Genomic DNA, 17,221 nt, shown 5'->3' on the forward strand with positions numbered 1-17,221 from the left:
TTCTACGAAAGCAAGAACTTATTTTTGTTCACCACCTAAAACTATGTTCTTGAATGAATGCCAACTACTCAGTTGTTGAAAGACCAGGGCTTTGCATATAATAAGCACACAATGGATGTTTGTTGACAGAGGAATAAATGGAGATGATAAGATGGTTAAGTGATTCAGAAAACTCACAGTACTATATCCAAAAGGCAAAAAAGAGATTTAGGAACATTTCAGTTTATCTTTATAAATTTTTTATTTAAAAAATAAAATTATAAACAAAATACAGAAAAATATTGACACCTGTAATAACAAGGAAATAACTAATCCGTTAGGGCAGCTTGTTGGAGAACAAAATCATGAGTTTTATAAAGAAATTTTTATTGTGCAAAGGAGAAATATAATATCTAAGATTCATTTACATTGGGCATTTGGCATTGACAAAAAAAAAGTATTTCTATGTATACATTCAACATTTTGCAGCATATTTACTTCAATTTACATTTCCAAATTCTATGCCAAATACACTCCAACTCACTACCAGAAATTTCTAAGATACTACTAAAATTCTATACATTTGGTAGGAGTGCAATATTATTTTACTGGAAAATAATTTTTATGTTCCTACTAGATCAATTATATTTTTACTACTTTAATAAAATTCACCAATGTTTTCTTCCCACCTGAAGTCAAGCCTCTTCAGACAAATTAAATACTAACTCAAATGTGGCCAGTTATGAAATTATATTATAAATTTTCCTCCCTCGTTGGAGATATTAAAACTTTTCAATGAAAAGATATCAGTTTTAATAAATTACTTTTTCTTTTACAGTAGTTAGAGGTATTTCAGAATCAAGTTACAGAATTTTAACTTTCTAAAAGACGGCTGAAAGCACTTACCCACTGAGAGTTATTACCAAATTCCTCATCAAAATAAAACACATTAAGAAATCCACACAGTAGTTTTCTGAAAACTCTTCTCCATTTCCCCCACATTTCTCAAATTTATTATTTATTCATTAACAATATGTGACTTTCTTGCTTTGTTTTTCTAAATTATATAAAGTAGCTATTCTAGTTTCCTGATAATCCTCCCATTTCATTTTTAAATTATGATTTTATTAAAATCAACATAAATTACAAGTAACTTTCATTTTTGCTACAGTTCACTTAGAAATTTATTTTAACTTATTGAAGGCAGAAGATTTCATGGGGCCTGTCTATCTAGACTAGGCAAACAAAACATCAAGATTAGAAATTCTCATGCCTCCAATAGATTCCAGACAAAAATCTACGCATAATGTATCAATTCTTTCTTAACTATTTCAAATTAATTTCATTTCTTTTTGTCTAAGACGATAATGACAAACCAATGGAGACAGATAAATCTCAATGAGGTGAGCTCTTTCTTTCCTATTTTCTTCAGGTTGTAACATCTCCTCCAGTACATAATGGCTGGCAGTTGGCGGTAGGTTGCTGGGCTGATACCACTTCTAAGTCTGATTCACGAACAAAAATCACTGCATCACCACTTACGTTTATAAGACACTGTGCCTATAAGAACAACAAACAGGACCAGTTCAGTTACACTCAACAATACTCTCATAGGCTTCTGTTATACAGGGATAGTGTTGTACAGCCAAAACAAAACAAAACAAAATGCAGACTTACAAATCACTAGGAAAAACAACTAACTCAATAAACAAATAAGAAAAGAATGAGAGAACAATTCACAGGAAAAGAAATTCAAAAAGCCTAGAAACATATGAAAAAATACTCAGATACATATGTTGGTTAAAAAAAAGTAGCGTTTCATTATTACCACGTGTTGGCAAAGACATGGGGCAATATAAACACATTTAACATTTCTGGTGGGTGGGGTTTGTGAAACCACTTTGGAAAGGAGTTTGATGATATGAAGCAAAAAAAAGTAGACACTTTGTGATCTGCCAGTCTTACTCTCATTTATGTGTGTGTATGTAAGATACACATACTGTATATACATTTTTTTTCATGCACTAGAAAAAAATCTTGGATATGTTACTAAAAAATTACTATGATTTTCACTGCAGTGTGTTTGTAATAAAAAAAAAATAGAAAACAGCCTAAATAAATAATGGAATTTAAATGAACTAAAAGTTCTAAGAACTTAGGATAGAACTCATAAATGTCATGATGAATTAATGAAAATAAATAGAATGTGGAAAATATTCTCAAAGGAGGGAAACTTCTGCAATATCTAAGAAAACTACAAACAAAGGCCTATGATTTGACCTACCAATTTCATTTTAAGGAATTTTTCCTACAGGTACACTCAGACCTCTGCTAATCACTTCTGTTTCATATTCGTTACAGTGCTGTATGTATTAGCATAACATTTATTAGAAACACCCTAAAAGTTCATCAGTGGGGAACTAGTTAAAGAAATTCTGGTTGATCCATACCATGAAGCATTATGTGGCTATTATAAACAGTGAGGATAATCTTTTTGCCCTTAAATGGAACAATTGCCTAGAAAAATTCAGTGAAAGAACAAGCTGTGGAAAAGGGGATATCTTTGCTTGAATGTATCTAAAATCTCTCATGTTACATGCTATGAAGTGTTATAGCTCTAAAAGTGATATACAAAAAAAAAAAAAACAAAAAAACATGAATAACTTTGGTTGTACAGGGGAAGAAACTGAGTGGATATAAGACAGGGAGAAATTTTCTGTTTATATTCTTTTAATACCCCTTCTGAATTTTGAATTATGTATTACCTATTTTTAAAATACATTAAAACATTTTAATACAAAATGAGACTACAGTTATATACATATATAATTTTTAAAATATAAAAGCCTACATAGAAATGGCAACAAAATAAGGATGGTCCACTAGGTAGCAAAAAGAAATAGGTCCACAGAGGCTCCCACCATATTTTTAATATTTATTTCTGAAGCTGACTGTCAGGTTAAAAGTGTTTATGTTAGACAATTCTCTATACTTTTTAAGGGTATGCAAGATATCACAATAAATTAAAAGTGAATAAAAGCTAAATGACATGAAGTATAGCACCTGACATTTCAGCACCTAAATGGCAAGCAGTAATTAACAGTTATCATTCAGGAAGACTGGCAGTGGGAAGGCCCAAAGCATTTGGAATGAAAGAAGTGGGAGTATACTCTAGCTTTTCTATTTAGAGCCTCGTACTGAGCAATGAAATTCTGCAAGCCTCAGTTTTCTCACCTACAGGAGGGAGTTAATAATACCAATATGTTACAAAGTGCTAGAAATGCAAAAAAGCACAGTTCATTTGGTGGAAAACTACATAAATCAATACATAGGTTAAGGGCATTGGGGAGAGGTAAAAGGTAAAAACATAAGTCTAAAAGAGTTGGAAGAGTCCAAATTTTGGAAGACCTTGTATGACATACTAATAACCTTAAGTTTTATCATTTACTCTCATTAAAGACTTTGTAATATTTAAAAGATAATAGTAACAACTTTTATGGTATTTACTATCCACCAGGCACTTTAGCATATTACATATATTTCCCCCGTTTTTATCCCAATGTTACAGATGAGGAAACTAAGGCACAGAGAAAGATTTTGTTTTGGACAAGTTGATTTTGAAGTACTTGTCAAAGTGATAATCTTGACAAATTGAATAAATCTAATACCAGGAAAAACCTAAAACTACAAATCTCAATCTCAAATACAAAATAATTAAGCAAGAAAGGATCTTTTCAATAGAACTAGGGAAATCCTATTACACTAAATACAATTATTGTAAAGAAATGTTCAGTTGAACAAGGTTTATTTTTAAGATCTGATAGATGTTTTCTTCATGATCAGATTATATCAGATTGTTTACAACAAATTATTAATCCCAATCAGGATGCCCCTTCTCTGGTTTCTTCTCCTTACAGATGATCTGTCTTGAGGTAGTTCTTAGCGTCTTCTGATTTTTCTACCTCTCTTTCTACCTTTTTCTGCTCCACTATATACCCTTTTTACCCATTCTATACAATCTACTTGGCTCCAAATCTGATCAATAAACTGGTCCTGAATCTACAACTTCAGTTAAGAAATCTCATTGAGCCCTAAATGCACACTGGCTATCTACCAAAAAATTTCCTAGGATGTTTGATAGGTCCCCTTCCTTCTCTCCCTCCTAACTTTCCTTAGCTGTTGCTGAAATTTATCAAAATGTTGTCTTCCAGGCTCACAGCATTATTTTTTCTTCAATATCTATTAATGAAATATGATACACTCCAATAAGAAAAGGATATAAATTGTTGAGAAAGTTAAGTAAATGAAGCACCCTTGAGAAGAAACCGATTGTGAAGAAACTGAAAATAAAGGTGAAATCACTTTCAATGGTCCCCTCTGCTGGGCCAGAAATGAGGAGCAATCACCAACAGCCATAAGGAATTTCATCCATCTACCACTACCTGTCATTCAAATAATATGATTTTTGATGTATGCCAAGAGGAGCACATTGAGAAGTACTGCCTTTATCACAGCTCATATAGCCATTTACTTAAAAAAAATCTTTTACAATTTTAAGTGAGTTATCTTAACTCAAAACTGATAAAAGAGGGGCTGGGATTGTGGCTCAGTGATAGAACACTCGCCTAGCACGGGCAGGATCCGGTTCGATCCTCAGGACCACATTAAAATAAAGGCATTGTGTTGTGTCCATCTACACTTAAAAAATAAATATTTTTAAAAATGCAAAAAAAAAACCTGATAAAAGAACCTTATTTTATAAATTTAACCCAGTAAGACCCTTTTTATTCCCCATGAACAGAACATTATTTAACAGAAATAAACTAGTATAAACAGAATAAACTATTATGATATACCCTGCACTGTATGGCAGTTAAAACTGGTCAGCACCACAGGATAAACTAACCTATACTTTTAGCTCTCTGCAGTCAAGACATCACTGTACTCCAAACATCCACCAAGATGATGGTAGAAATAGTAGCTCAGGAGCAGAAGTTCCAAAAATGGTTAAGAATAACTTGTTTCCTGAGATGTGAGAACAGCACCTAAGCTATATATGACCATACTTATTAATAACTTCACTAAACTATGTTTTTAGCATCTAGAATCAAAGAAATCTGAAGAGCATTTTTATTCTGGGAGGGTGATGGAGGTCGTTGGCTGGCCATGAGGGAAATTCTCAGGTTTCCCCTAAATCAGAGATTTCTAACTATATCTCACCTGGTTTTTATTTGGATTCTCCATGAAGACACACTGCTTCATTATATAGGAGACGACAGCATTTCCTCCTAATGCAGCAACGTGAGCCCTCACCATTGCAAACACTTCAGCAATAAAGGCATGGAGGAAACCACTGACTCCTCCTTCCTAAACAACAATGTGGAAAATAACCATATTATTTATATGTATCTAGGAATGTACATAAAATGTCAAAGAATATGTATTAAATCATCCCAAGTTATCCTAATAACAGGCAAAAATTCATAGGATTTACTGTATGGATGAACAAACAAAACTTTATTACAAACATGGCTGGATGAGGATTCACTATCCTTACTTTAAACTTAACTGAAGCTCAGAGAATTTGTAATCTGCCCATGATAAACTATAATCACATAAGTAGTACTGACTGAATCTGTTTTGCACATTATATACTTATACCTAACAGGTACACAAAATAAGTATTCCATAAATATTTGTTAGGTAGTAAAATCCATTAGTTCAGGGAATTTTTTCCATGTTCAAAAAACAAACAAAACAGAAATTAAAGGTCAATCAAAGTTTACAATGTTTTGTCCACCTGTTTTCTAGAAATTCTCCTGGAGGTTACTTAAATCTAGGAGGAAATTTCCAATTTTAAATTGGAAGTAAGGGAAAAGCTGAGTAAACTGTTAGAAAATCATTTTAATAAATCACATCTTTCTAAAAAGCCAGGGCATTCTACATAGTCCTATAAAGGTCTTGCTTTTTGCATTAATTAAGGAATTAAGTGAGTTGTTTCAGATTGCCTCCAACTTAATCACAGATCAGTGCATTTTTTTGTTGGTCTTATTAGTTTCCTTCTGTCTATTAAGAAATTTTGAAGGTAGAGTACCTATAGAACTTTAATTTTAAAAAGTTTAATTGATGTAAGAAAATAATTTATCAGGCTGTGAATAGAACTGTAATACTGTGCTGTAAAGTTTCCATTAAAGAGAAATCTACTATGAAGCAACATTTTTGGGTACAGGAGCTTATGCAGTAGAGAAGATGTAGAAAATAAAGTCTTACAGATTTGCCAGGGGTTATGGTACATAATTGTATGTAATCCCAGTGACTCAGGAGGCTGAGGCAGGAGGATTACAAATTCAAGGCTAGCCTGGACAACTTATCGAGACCCTGTCTCAAAATAAAATATAAAAAAGTCATGGATGGAGTTGGAGAATATAATGTTAAGTTAGCCAAGCCAAAAAATCCAAATGCCAAATGTTTTCTCTGATTTAAGGATGTGATTCATAATGTGTTTGGGTGGGTGGGGAGGGCATGGGAGGATTAGATGAACTCTAAATAGGGCAAAGGGAGGAGGCATGGGGGTACGAAAGACAGTGGAATGAGATGGACATCATTACCCTAAGTACATGTATGAAGACACGAATGGTGTGACTCTACTTTGTGTACAACCAGAGATATAAAAAAAATTATGCTCTATATGTATAATATGAATTGAAATCCATTCTGCTATCATATATAACAAATTAAAAGTCTAGTGTTATAGCTCAGTGCCAAAGTACCCCTGCATTCAATCCCCAGCAAAGAAAAAACATTTTTTTTAATATTTAAAAAATAATTTATCTGGGGCTGGGCGGTACCTCAGTGGCAAAGCACTTGCCTAGCATGTGTAAAGCATTGGGTTCAATCCTCAGCACCACATAAAAATAAATAAAATAAAGGCATTCTGTCCATCTACAACTACAAAATGTGTGTGTGTGTGTGTGTGTGTGTGTGTATATATATATATATATATATATATAAAGATTTTGAAAAAAATAATAATTTATCTCAAAATCTCCATCTAATTAATGAAACAATCTGTCAGAAATCATCATTCATTTACATAAAATGCATCATGTTACTCCATGCCAAACACTGTGCTAGATGCAGGACAGTGAGCATGATATTGAAAACAGTATGCAAGCTTGATTTCTTTTAATATTTTTCTTTTTTAATTGTAGGTGGGCACAATACCTTTTATTTTATTTTCAATATGGTGCCAGGGATTGAACCCAGTGCCTCACACATGGTAGGCAAGCACTCTGCCACTGAGCTACAACCCTGGCCCCTGCAAGCTTGATTTCTAAGAAGTTTTTCTAATAAAACTAAGGTAGGGGTGGGGGGGTGGGAAGCACAATTAAGTCATTTCCATAACAAGCATACTTTATTAAGTACAAACTGCTACTAAAGTAAAATATAAAGCAATTACCTGCTTTCAAGCCTCAGTAATTAAAAATTATCCCTATATCACAGTATTAATTTGCTTATAACATAAGATTCAATATAATTTTCTTTTTACTGAGTGAAAATGAACAGCTCCATTTTCTTTTCAGAGGGATGAAACAATTAAGCTAAATTACATAAAATATCTACATAAACATGTCTATAATATGGTCCTCCACTATTTCTAAAGGTGATCCCTTAAAAATTGCTATTTAAATGTATCTCAGGCAAATAACAACTGAAAAAACTAAGCTGTTCTTTCAGGGCTATTATAAGAATCTAATGAAACATAGATAAATTTGTTTGATTTAATAAAGCTCTTGATAAAAATCTAGAATTTCTAACAACAAATGTGTTTAAACCTAATACAAACTCCTGGTAATAATACTAGCTACTATATGAAATGCATTAGTTTAATCCAGAATCAATATATTTAAGTTATTAAAATACAAATAAATAAGTAAAATATGTATTTGTACTTATGTATATTTATTATTTTAGGGAAAAATAATAATTTGAGACATGGTTTTGTTACTAAATAGTCAATCAAAGAAAATCCAAACACCAACAAAATAATCTCAGTAAAATTACCTCACGAAGAGAAGTAGTTTCCCGAATAAAAAACATGTTAATTATCCCAAGATATTTAGTTATTTTTGCTCCAGGAATGAAAGAAAGAGGTGTCATTTTAACAACCCCAACTGTGGAATTTGTACAAGGTGGAGCAGAACGGTTCCGGAAATTTCCTTCACCCATTGGACTTGCTTTTTCAACTGTCACAGCTAAAATTGAAGAAAAGAAGAGGTAACATTAAGAACAGATACTGGTAATGCATATCGGTCACTTATTCCCTAAGGTTTCCAAGTAAGTGGTGACAACATTCAGCTGTCTGTGAGGCTAAGCCATGTCATGAAAGAAAAGAAATCATCATGCACTGCATGCAATTAAAAGAGAGAGAAAGAAAAACACATAAGGAAATGCTGGAATGAATTCTTTTGGAAGAAAAATGGCATTCCTGCAAAAGAAAATGTTGATGCGGAGTAGCTACACACACAATGATCAGTTATGAAGTGAAGAAAAAGAAAAAGCGGCAGAGCATTAAATTATCTGCTGTAGAAACAAATTATTATAAAGAGAGTGTGAAAGTTGTTATATTTCCCAGTACAGTTATTTCCATCTTTTTCAGACGACTTCATCATTGTCAACTTGTAGATAAACCTTATGTTAACTAGTGGTATATATTTCCTTTCCAAACCTTTTGATTAAACAAACTCATAATTTAAAAAACTTAGCAAATGACCTTGGCCATCAAAAGGTTATTGTTTATAAAGTAACACAAAATAATTACCACTTGCCAAATAACTGCTATCAGCCAGACATATTATGTGTATGTGTATTGCTTACAACCCAGCAACATAGGTTATTATCATCCCCATTTTACACATGAGGAAGCTGAAGCTAAGAGAAATTGAATAGCTTGCCCAAGGTCACACAGCTATTAAATTGGCACTTCCAGAATTCAAAATCAGACCTGGCTGGTTACATAGCCTCTGTTATTTACTCTAAAAGGTAGTTCCTTCCCTTTTAATGTAGGTTTTTTTTCCTCAAATATAGTTACTTTAAAATCTACCAAAACACATGGGGTATAGATAAAGAACATAAACATACTGAGTCTAGCAGTAAGATGAGAGTTAATTACTTTCTCTCCAGAAATACTTATTCTTTTAGCCCTCTGGATATCGCTTAGTAAGCTAACAGATACAATATACAAAATACGCTGGGTCCTAGAAAAGTTACCTCTTTGATGAGAGAGCTGGTGATTACCTTCCATCTAGAAGGAGATCAAATCTATTTATATATTTTTAGTTACGCCTTCACAAAAAGTAATATTTTAAAAAAAATTCTGTTTTGTTAAAATTAACAAATCTAAAGGTCCTTCATTTACTCTTCCTACATGACCATTAGAGTCTGCAGCTTTCACACTCCAACACACGACTGATTGGCAATGTTAATACTAGGTAGTAAGGTCTAGCCTTCATCACTGCGAAATCAGGGATATGCTTCTCAGATCATCATAATGTGGTAGAAACATCCGCCTACTTGTCTTAATTGATCCACGCCTTATGGTCTGAGCTTTCAGTTTAATGAGCTCTATCCAGCTGCTGCATCTGTCTGCAAAGGAACTGTAATCAACTGACGTTGCTGAAAACACAGACAGAAAACAAAAGAAAAAACAAAGAAAAAATATGGATGACGTCTCTTACTCGTCATAACACTCCTTCTGATGATGTAATTTAACTGCAACTTAAAAAAAGAATGGTCTTTTAAAGTCAGATAAGAGAAGTGGTAAAGAGTCAAGCTTACGACACTGATTTGTCCAAAACCAAGTTCTTGATCATCTGGCTGAGCATTTTTGGTGATGTCACAGCTGTATGGTCTCTTGGGGAGAATGTTAGTGGGGTCTAACAGCAATGAGAGGGCCACACATAAATAACTAACTTTATTTTCCATTCTATTTAACTATTTTAGCTATTCCTATTAGAATTTAATTTACAATTTCAACATTATAACTAATCCCCTTCTCTATTTTTATCCTAAAATAAAAAGAATCAAAATGTTGAAAACATTTGGAAAAAAAATCCTTACTAGTTGACTTATCTTGAATGAAAATATCTTCTTTCTACTATCAGTAATAAAAGTTAAAGGATCATTTTTGTCAATATTCTGTTTCTATGCCTGATTTTTGGTAACAAAGCCTCTGATAAAGGGGGTGGGAAGTGGGTATGAGTCTAATAACTTCCTCCTTTAAAAAAAAATAATTCACTATTGCTAATTAAAAAAAACCTAAAATTTTATTTTTAGAAATTGAGAAACCATTAAAATGCTAAAAAAATTAATATTTAATGAATAAAAAATACAAATGCTAACTACAATAAAGTCACATTGTGGTGTCTATTCCATTGTCTAGTGCATTTCTTCAGTGTCTGAAATTTTATGCACCACCTAACTAGAATTCCACACCTTTGGTGACTATTTGCTTAATTAAACAAACTCACCTCTCTGTGCGGCTGGTATACCTGAGTTAGAACTTGCACTCTCCAGGTGTTCTAATAAGACAATATGAACAACATTAGCTTGAATGCTAAGTACAAGCCAGCATCTCTTCTTTGTTGTTTGTTAATATCTTCTATAAGCCAGAAGAATAGGAATAAATCTTTATGGCTTCATTATAAAAGCAAACCAAATAGAAATATTTAGGTTTAAAATGTAGTTTCTATTGACATGAAAGCTAGCTCAGTTAATAAATAACATGGTAAGTAAGACTGCTTGTTACTATAACACAAAATGAGTTTCAGAAACTGCACAGTCATAAGAAAATATAAACAGTAACAAATGTTAGTAGAATGACAGCAGAATGTAAGAAAACTAGACAAAGGGTCACTGTTTTGGGAGGGATATCTGACGTGAAACGTGGAAGAGACATGTTTGTAGGGAGTAAGAGCCAGTAAGATTTAAAATTACAAACAAAGTAATGCGCTATGACTCACAGATCAACACATGCTGCCTCCTACCCCTACCCTTCCTTACCATGAACCTCTTTTATTTGTTGGAACTATCAACAGCTCCCTCTAGTGGTAACAAGACTTTGTGGAACTAAAACTGACTCATCTTCAGAGAAATAACAATTCCAAACTAGAATCACTCCCTTTCCAGCACCTCAGGAAGTTAGCATCCAAGGTTTTCCCTGATATTTTATGTTTAGTAAAGATAATTAAGGTATCATGCAAATGTAAGTAGTACTATAAAAAAGTCATAATCCAATTTTAAGGCCCATGTTCTATCCACACTAGCATATTTAAATTTTTGTTCCAAAGTATGGAACAAATGAAAGAATAGTGTTGCCAATTTACAAATGACACATGAAATATACTGAGAATAATTTGGGCCAGTCAGTTTTTAAAAAATATATAAATTAAATATATTTTTAAATTTCTACTTAATGTGTTGATCTTTGGTAATATTCTTAAATTTATAAAAGTTTATTTTAAAATGTCATTTGTACATAGCATTTCTCCAAATTAGAAGAAGCTCCCTTTCAACCCCACCACCATTTTTTAAGCAAGTGACCAGTAGCGAATACTAGAGAGTATACAGTGGTAGACAATCCTCTGGATAGATAGATAACAAATAAAAGGGAACACTAGGTAAGGTCCACAAAAAGTCTGCGAGGGTACTATGCTATGCACATTCCCTGACTGTTGTGTCTGTAGCCTAGAAGTCTAGTTGGGGACAGTCCTGATACAGGATCTTGAGGAGCTCTGGAAGTCTGGGAGAAGATGGAGCCCATAGGAAGGCCAGCAGGAAGACTTATCACATATCTACAGAGAGCTCAGGACAAGAATGGACTCAATGCAGAAACTGGGACAGCAATGAACCTACCCCAGGCTTATATATTCTAGGAGAATTCAAAGGTTCTCCAGGGTTACTACCTTGGGCAGTACAGACTTGGTCAGTATAGAATTACAGAGAGTACAGGAATTCATAGTAATTCAATGAAAAAAAAATCAATGCATAGGCAGAGGAATGACTAAAATAATTTTTGAAAAATTACTAAAATTAAATTATCTGCTATAAACTCAATACTATCTGGGTAATACAGAAATCTGCAGAAGCAACTGTATACAATTTAATGACAAATACATAGACAGAACTTACTTAAACATGTAGTTATTTATTCCCACCTCTAAGTCACAAGTGGAAAAATCAAGGTACCCAATAATCTGTAAAATATGTGTGTTCCAATAAAGAATAAAAAGAGAATCTTTGTGAAGACAGATGAAACTGTTACAAGTAGTTGCCTCTTGGGAAGAGAAATAAAGGGAGAAGGGACTTTTATTTTGGATTACATGATTTTGATGTTACTTGAACTTTTTAGTATGTATAATTCATACTTTTCCAAAAATAAATTTATAAGAATAGGGAAGAAAGGGGACTCTGAGGAGGGGTAGGTATTTATTACCTGACTTCAAATATAAATACATTTGAATTAAAACTGAAAAAAAAAATGATGCTTTAAAACTAGAGACATTCTTCGGAGAAAGGATAAGAATTTCTTTAATCTCACTTAAAAAGAGCTGTGTTATATTTTAACATACTGCCTATGATCTTAATTTTTCTCCTAACAGAAAAGACTCCAGATGAGCAGATCCTGGCAGGAAATAGACTCTGATTGGCACCTCAGGCTAGTTTGAATACTTTAAATACCCAATGATTGTTCCTTCTCATTAAAATCAGGATTCCCAGTTAATAGGCCTTTCAAAAGAAAAGGCACCACAGTTATAAGAAATCTCACTCACTGAGAAACTAGTAACTCTAGTTAAAAAGAAATAAACTGAAGAACATGCAATCACTATCAATTCTAAATAAAAGACAGCAGACTTCATATTCAAGGGTAGAAATATCATTTAAAGTCATTCAGGCTTTGTTGAGCATTAGTTAATGCCTAGTTGAGTGCCATTTGTATATCTATGTGGAAGAGCACTTTGTATGTTGGATCCCCATTCCAGCTGCAAAGAGAGCCTCAATCCAACCATACAGCAGTCCATTCTCTCAAAATTTCTATTCCCATTTCATAAAAGACAAAGATTAAACCCCGTCATTCTCAAATAACCCTAGAAACTTAGTAAGTAGGACAACAATTTAATTATTCTTAGCACACTCTGGGAAGCCCTATGTCTAGTGGTGTGCATAGATAAATTAACCCAGATTAAAAGCATTTAAATAGTAATGAGCATATTGATGACAAAATAAAAAAAATGTGGCAAGGATTATTCCTCCTTCAATTTTATACTCTCCAATGTTTCTAAGGTTTGAGACTTCTTCATTCTTCTAAATAATTTCTTATAACCAATTCAAAACTATTGGCTAGCTGTTAATATGGTCTGAATGTTTACCTCTTCTAAAACTGTGGTTAAAATTTAATTGCCATCAAAATAGTATTAAGGTGGGTGCGGTGGCGCACACCTGTAATACTAGTGGCTTGGGACACTGAGACAGGAGGATCAAGAATTCAAAGCCAGCCTCAGGAACAGTGAATGTGCTAAGCAACTCAGTGAGACCCTGTCTCTAAATAAAATACAAAATAGGGCTGGCGATGTGCCTTAGTGGTTGAGTGCCCTTGAGTTCGAACCATAGTACCAAAAAAAAAAAAAAAAAAAAACCACAGAATTAAGAGCTAGAAACTTTTAAGAGAGGATGAGGCCATGAGGGCTCCATTCTTGTGGGAAGGATTGGTACCATTATAAAAGGGTGGTTCAGCCCCTCCTTGCTCTCTTTCTGCTCTTCCTTCCTGTGATGATGCAGCAAGAAGGTCCTTGCCAGATGCCAATACCTTGATATTGAACTTCTCAGCCTCCAGAACTACAAGTCAATAAATGTCTTTTTTTAAATAAAATACTCAGACTTGGGTATTCTGTTACAGCAACACAAAGTGGACTAAGGCAGCTGTAATAAAGTTTCTACACAGATCACCCAATCTTTTGACGATTCATTTTATATCATTAAATATAAAGATCATCTTTGCTCTGAATAATTTTAAAAAGTATTTGAGACAATCTTGCATACACATCTTTAAAAATTCCTAAAACTGAGAAAAATTCTACAAACAAGAATCTCTGGCAGATTAAAATATACATAATCTGGAGTCTTTAAATTTTATGCTTTATTTTCCCATCTTAACATTCTCAGTTTTAAGCTATTATGATCAAAATTGGGTTTTATGTTCCTTTAGGCAGTCCCATCAATCCATAAGACACTGATTGGCTATGCCTCATAACTATAAAATCTGGTTTAGTGACTAAGTTAAAGCAAATGGTGTATCTGAACATTCAGTATAAATTTACCCATAAGGGTACTTAAATATTGATGAATTGATAATGAAATTGCCATTCTGTAGTTATAAATTATTAAGGTATAAAGAAAGATGGAAATAGCTTCAATTTGGGTAGTTCAAAAGAGAAAAATTCAACAGCAATATACATAGGCAATACATACATACATTAGATGAACAAAAAAAAAAAATTAACTTCTCTATTTGGGTAATTTGTTTCCGATTAAAGGTGTACAAAGGTATACAACATCCTAAGCCACTTGTCTTTTTCAATCCCCTTCTTATGTGCTCCTGTTTCCATTTCTATACATCCACTTTTCATCTTACTACTACCCTTTATGGCTCTCTTCCAAGTTATTTGGGTTTTCTGGCAGTTGCCCAATTCATTTTTTTCTTTGCTTTTTAATCCCTCTGCCTCTGAATTTCACTGTCCTCAAGGTACCTTACAGAAGCTAGAGAGGTAAAGACTCTGTATACTATTTCTTCATCAACTCCCTTCCCAACCTATTTCTTGGCTAAGTATTTGCATACATTTCCCTCATTTTGGTTTCTATTTTCCTTATTCTTTTCATCAACTCTCTCCTTTCAAAGCCTGCCACTGATTGTTTTGGACGTCCAATATAACAGGGAGAACATCAGCTGTTATTACTGTTGTTACCATTTGGTCATAATGACAAAATACACAGTACTTTAAAAACAAAAACAGAAACAGCAGACAAGCAATAGGTTATCAGTATATAAAGACATTTTTTAGTTAGTATAAAGAATTATATTTATTTGTTAACTATTAATTAGTAGGAAAAATGAAAGTTCTTATAGTTTTTAGAAATGTATATTTCTAATTGCTAGTTTAAAATAATCTTAGGCAGATCATTAAAATGAAACCATCTTTTAAAAATCAAATCTGGTTTAACAAAAACAAACTCGTCTATAATAAAAATAAGGATTAAAAAAACTACTACTGTGTAGACCTAATTATGGAAAGCAATGCATTGCAGGTACAAGTCAATTTGTTTTGTTTTTTTTTTTACATCAAAAGACAGACACTAATCAGTACTTGCTACACTCGTCAGGCTATAGTTACATCACTGTACACAAGAAATCATCCAGCATAAAGCAAAATGAAAGCAAAAAACAAGATGAGTATTAAAAAAAATCCTCTTCTATATGATTTCACTCATATATTTGTACATATAATACTAATTAAACCTTTTAAAATATTTAAACTATCAGTGTTTAATAAAAATTTATTTATGAGACATTACATTTATAAAGTACTTGAAATATATGGTACATGATTTATACATACTTGTCTAATCTAAGTTTATAAGCTCTGTAAAATGATAGTATAATTTAAGTCTTTAGACTTTTGAAGTGATATGCTAACCTTTTCTAAAAACTATATGCAAGGGATGAAGTTGTAGCTCAGTGGTAGAATGCATGTATGGCATGTGTAAAGCCCTGGGGTTCGATCCTCAGCACTACATAAAAATAAATAAAAATAAAACAAAGGTATTATGCCCATCTACAACTTAAAAAAAATTAAGACTATATGCATAAAATTCTTTAGCCAGACTGCAGTTTATGAGAAAAATCTACTAGTATTTTAGGTATCTCTCAGACTGCATTTACTCAGACTCCCCATTCTTATTACATTTACTTTTATATATATAATTTTTAAAGAAACTTGAAAATGACTTAGAGAAAAATTAAGGTATGAATAATAATGATGACGGGAAAGTACTATAAAAATTTTGATATAGTCATTTTTTTCTCATAATATAACCTCATATGAACATAAATAATTTATGTTGATACCACATCATGTATGTTCCTCATAGTATTCATATTCAGTAAGGAATTTTGATGACTTTATGGAATAATATCTTTTTGAAAATTATTGAAGCTCAGCACCATTTAATATTAAAAAAAGAGATAACTAGGAAGGTAACACCAAATCAACATAAATTTGAGACATACATAAAACTATTTTTTTACTTTGAGAAATAAAACTAAATATAATAAATGATGGAGGGAAAAAATTGAACATGGATGGACAATTCAGGTCCAGGCTTACTCAACACAATGAACCAAGATACATGTAACTACAGCATCATTACTTCACAAAACATTTACTCATTTTCAATAATATAAAAAGATAATGGAAGGTTTATCTACAAGTGAAAAGACAGAAGTGCTAAAAAACATACTAAGCTTAGCTCTTGAAACTACTCTGTCAACACACCAGAAAATAAGAATTTTTTTCAATCCCCTACTTGTGTTAAGACATGAGATGTAAACTAGAATCCATTGTTATTAGAATTAAAAAAAAAAACTTATCAGCTTAACTAACCAACTTAGTAAATTTATCTGTATGAGTAGCTGACTTTTAAGCTTTCTGGCTACATATAAGAAAGCAGACACATTTTTTATTGTTCACTCCTAAACATTCTTAACTTTCTCTTTCCTGCTTAATTCCTCTAAATTGCTAAGCTTAAATTTTCAACACTTTCTACCATGTCAAAGCACATAATTACTCCATTCATATTATGAGGCTCTATTACCACATTTTTCAGACCTTTTCAAAACCCATCTTACCCTTAATTCTTCCAAATTACTTTCAAATAACTTTTAAAGAACAAATTTAACTCATGTCCTCCTGAAAAAACTCGAGGAAGCAAAGACAATAAATAAGCATGCATCACAAATCACAATTTAGAAACTACAAAACTATGAAGAGATACAGATGCATTTTTAGGTGTTTACTAATAATTTTAAAATGTAATATTCAACAAAAGGTACATAGGTTTTATAGTGAAGCAATCAAAGTAAAAAGCTTTACATGTATATTAGTATTAGATATCATGAAACTGATAATTA

General features: G+C 32.5%; 1 protein-coding gene across 21 annotated transcripts in view; it reads right to left on the minus strand.

Moving 5' to 3' along the window:
• Positions 1-222: 222 nt before the first annotated feature.
• C2CD5 (C2 calcium dependent domain containing 5) overlaps positions 223-17,221 on the minus strand; it is a 95,103-nt gene continuing 78,104 nt past the window's right edge. For 9 of the 21 annotated variants that reach the window (XM_081309412.1, XM_081309399.1, XM_081309398.1 and 6 more), the window contains 5 exons: positions 10,509-10,559; positions 9,553-9,654; positions 8,044-8,234; positions 5,200-5,346; positions 223-1,539 (listed from right to left, as the gene is read on the minus strand). In XM_081309412.1, coding sequence (XP_081165538.1) covers positions 1,408-1,539; positions 5,200-5,346; positions 8,044-8,234; positions 9,553-9,654; positions 10,509-10,559 — 623 coding nt within the window. In that variant the 3' untranslated portion in view covers positions 223-1,407. Of the gene's footprint in view, positions 1,540-5,199; positions 5,347-8,043; positions 8,235-9,552; positions 9,915-10,508; positions 10,560-15,751; positions 15,823-17,221 lie in introns of those variants that run through there. The other 12 variants (XM_081309402.1, XM_081309417.1, XM_081309410.1 and 9 more) reach the window with 5 other exon arrangements.

Source organism: Spermophilus citellus (assembly GCF_964194105.1).
Source record: "Spermophilus citellus genome assembly, chromosome: 10".
NCBI classification, from domain to species: Eukaryota; Metazoa; Chordata; class Mammalia; order Rodentia; family Sciuridae; genus Spermophilus; species Spermophilus citellus.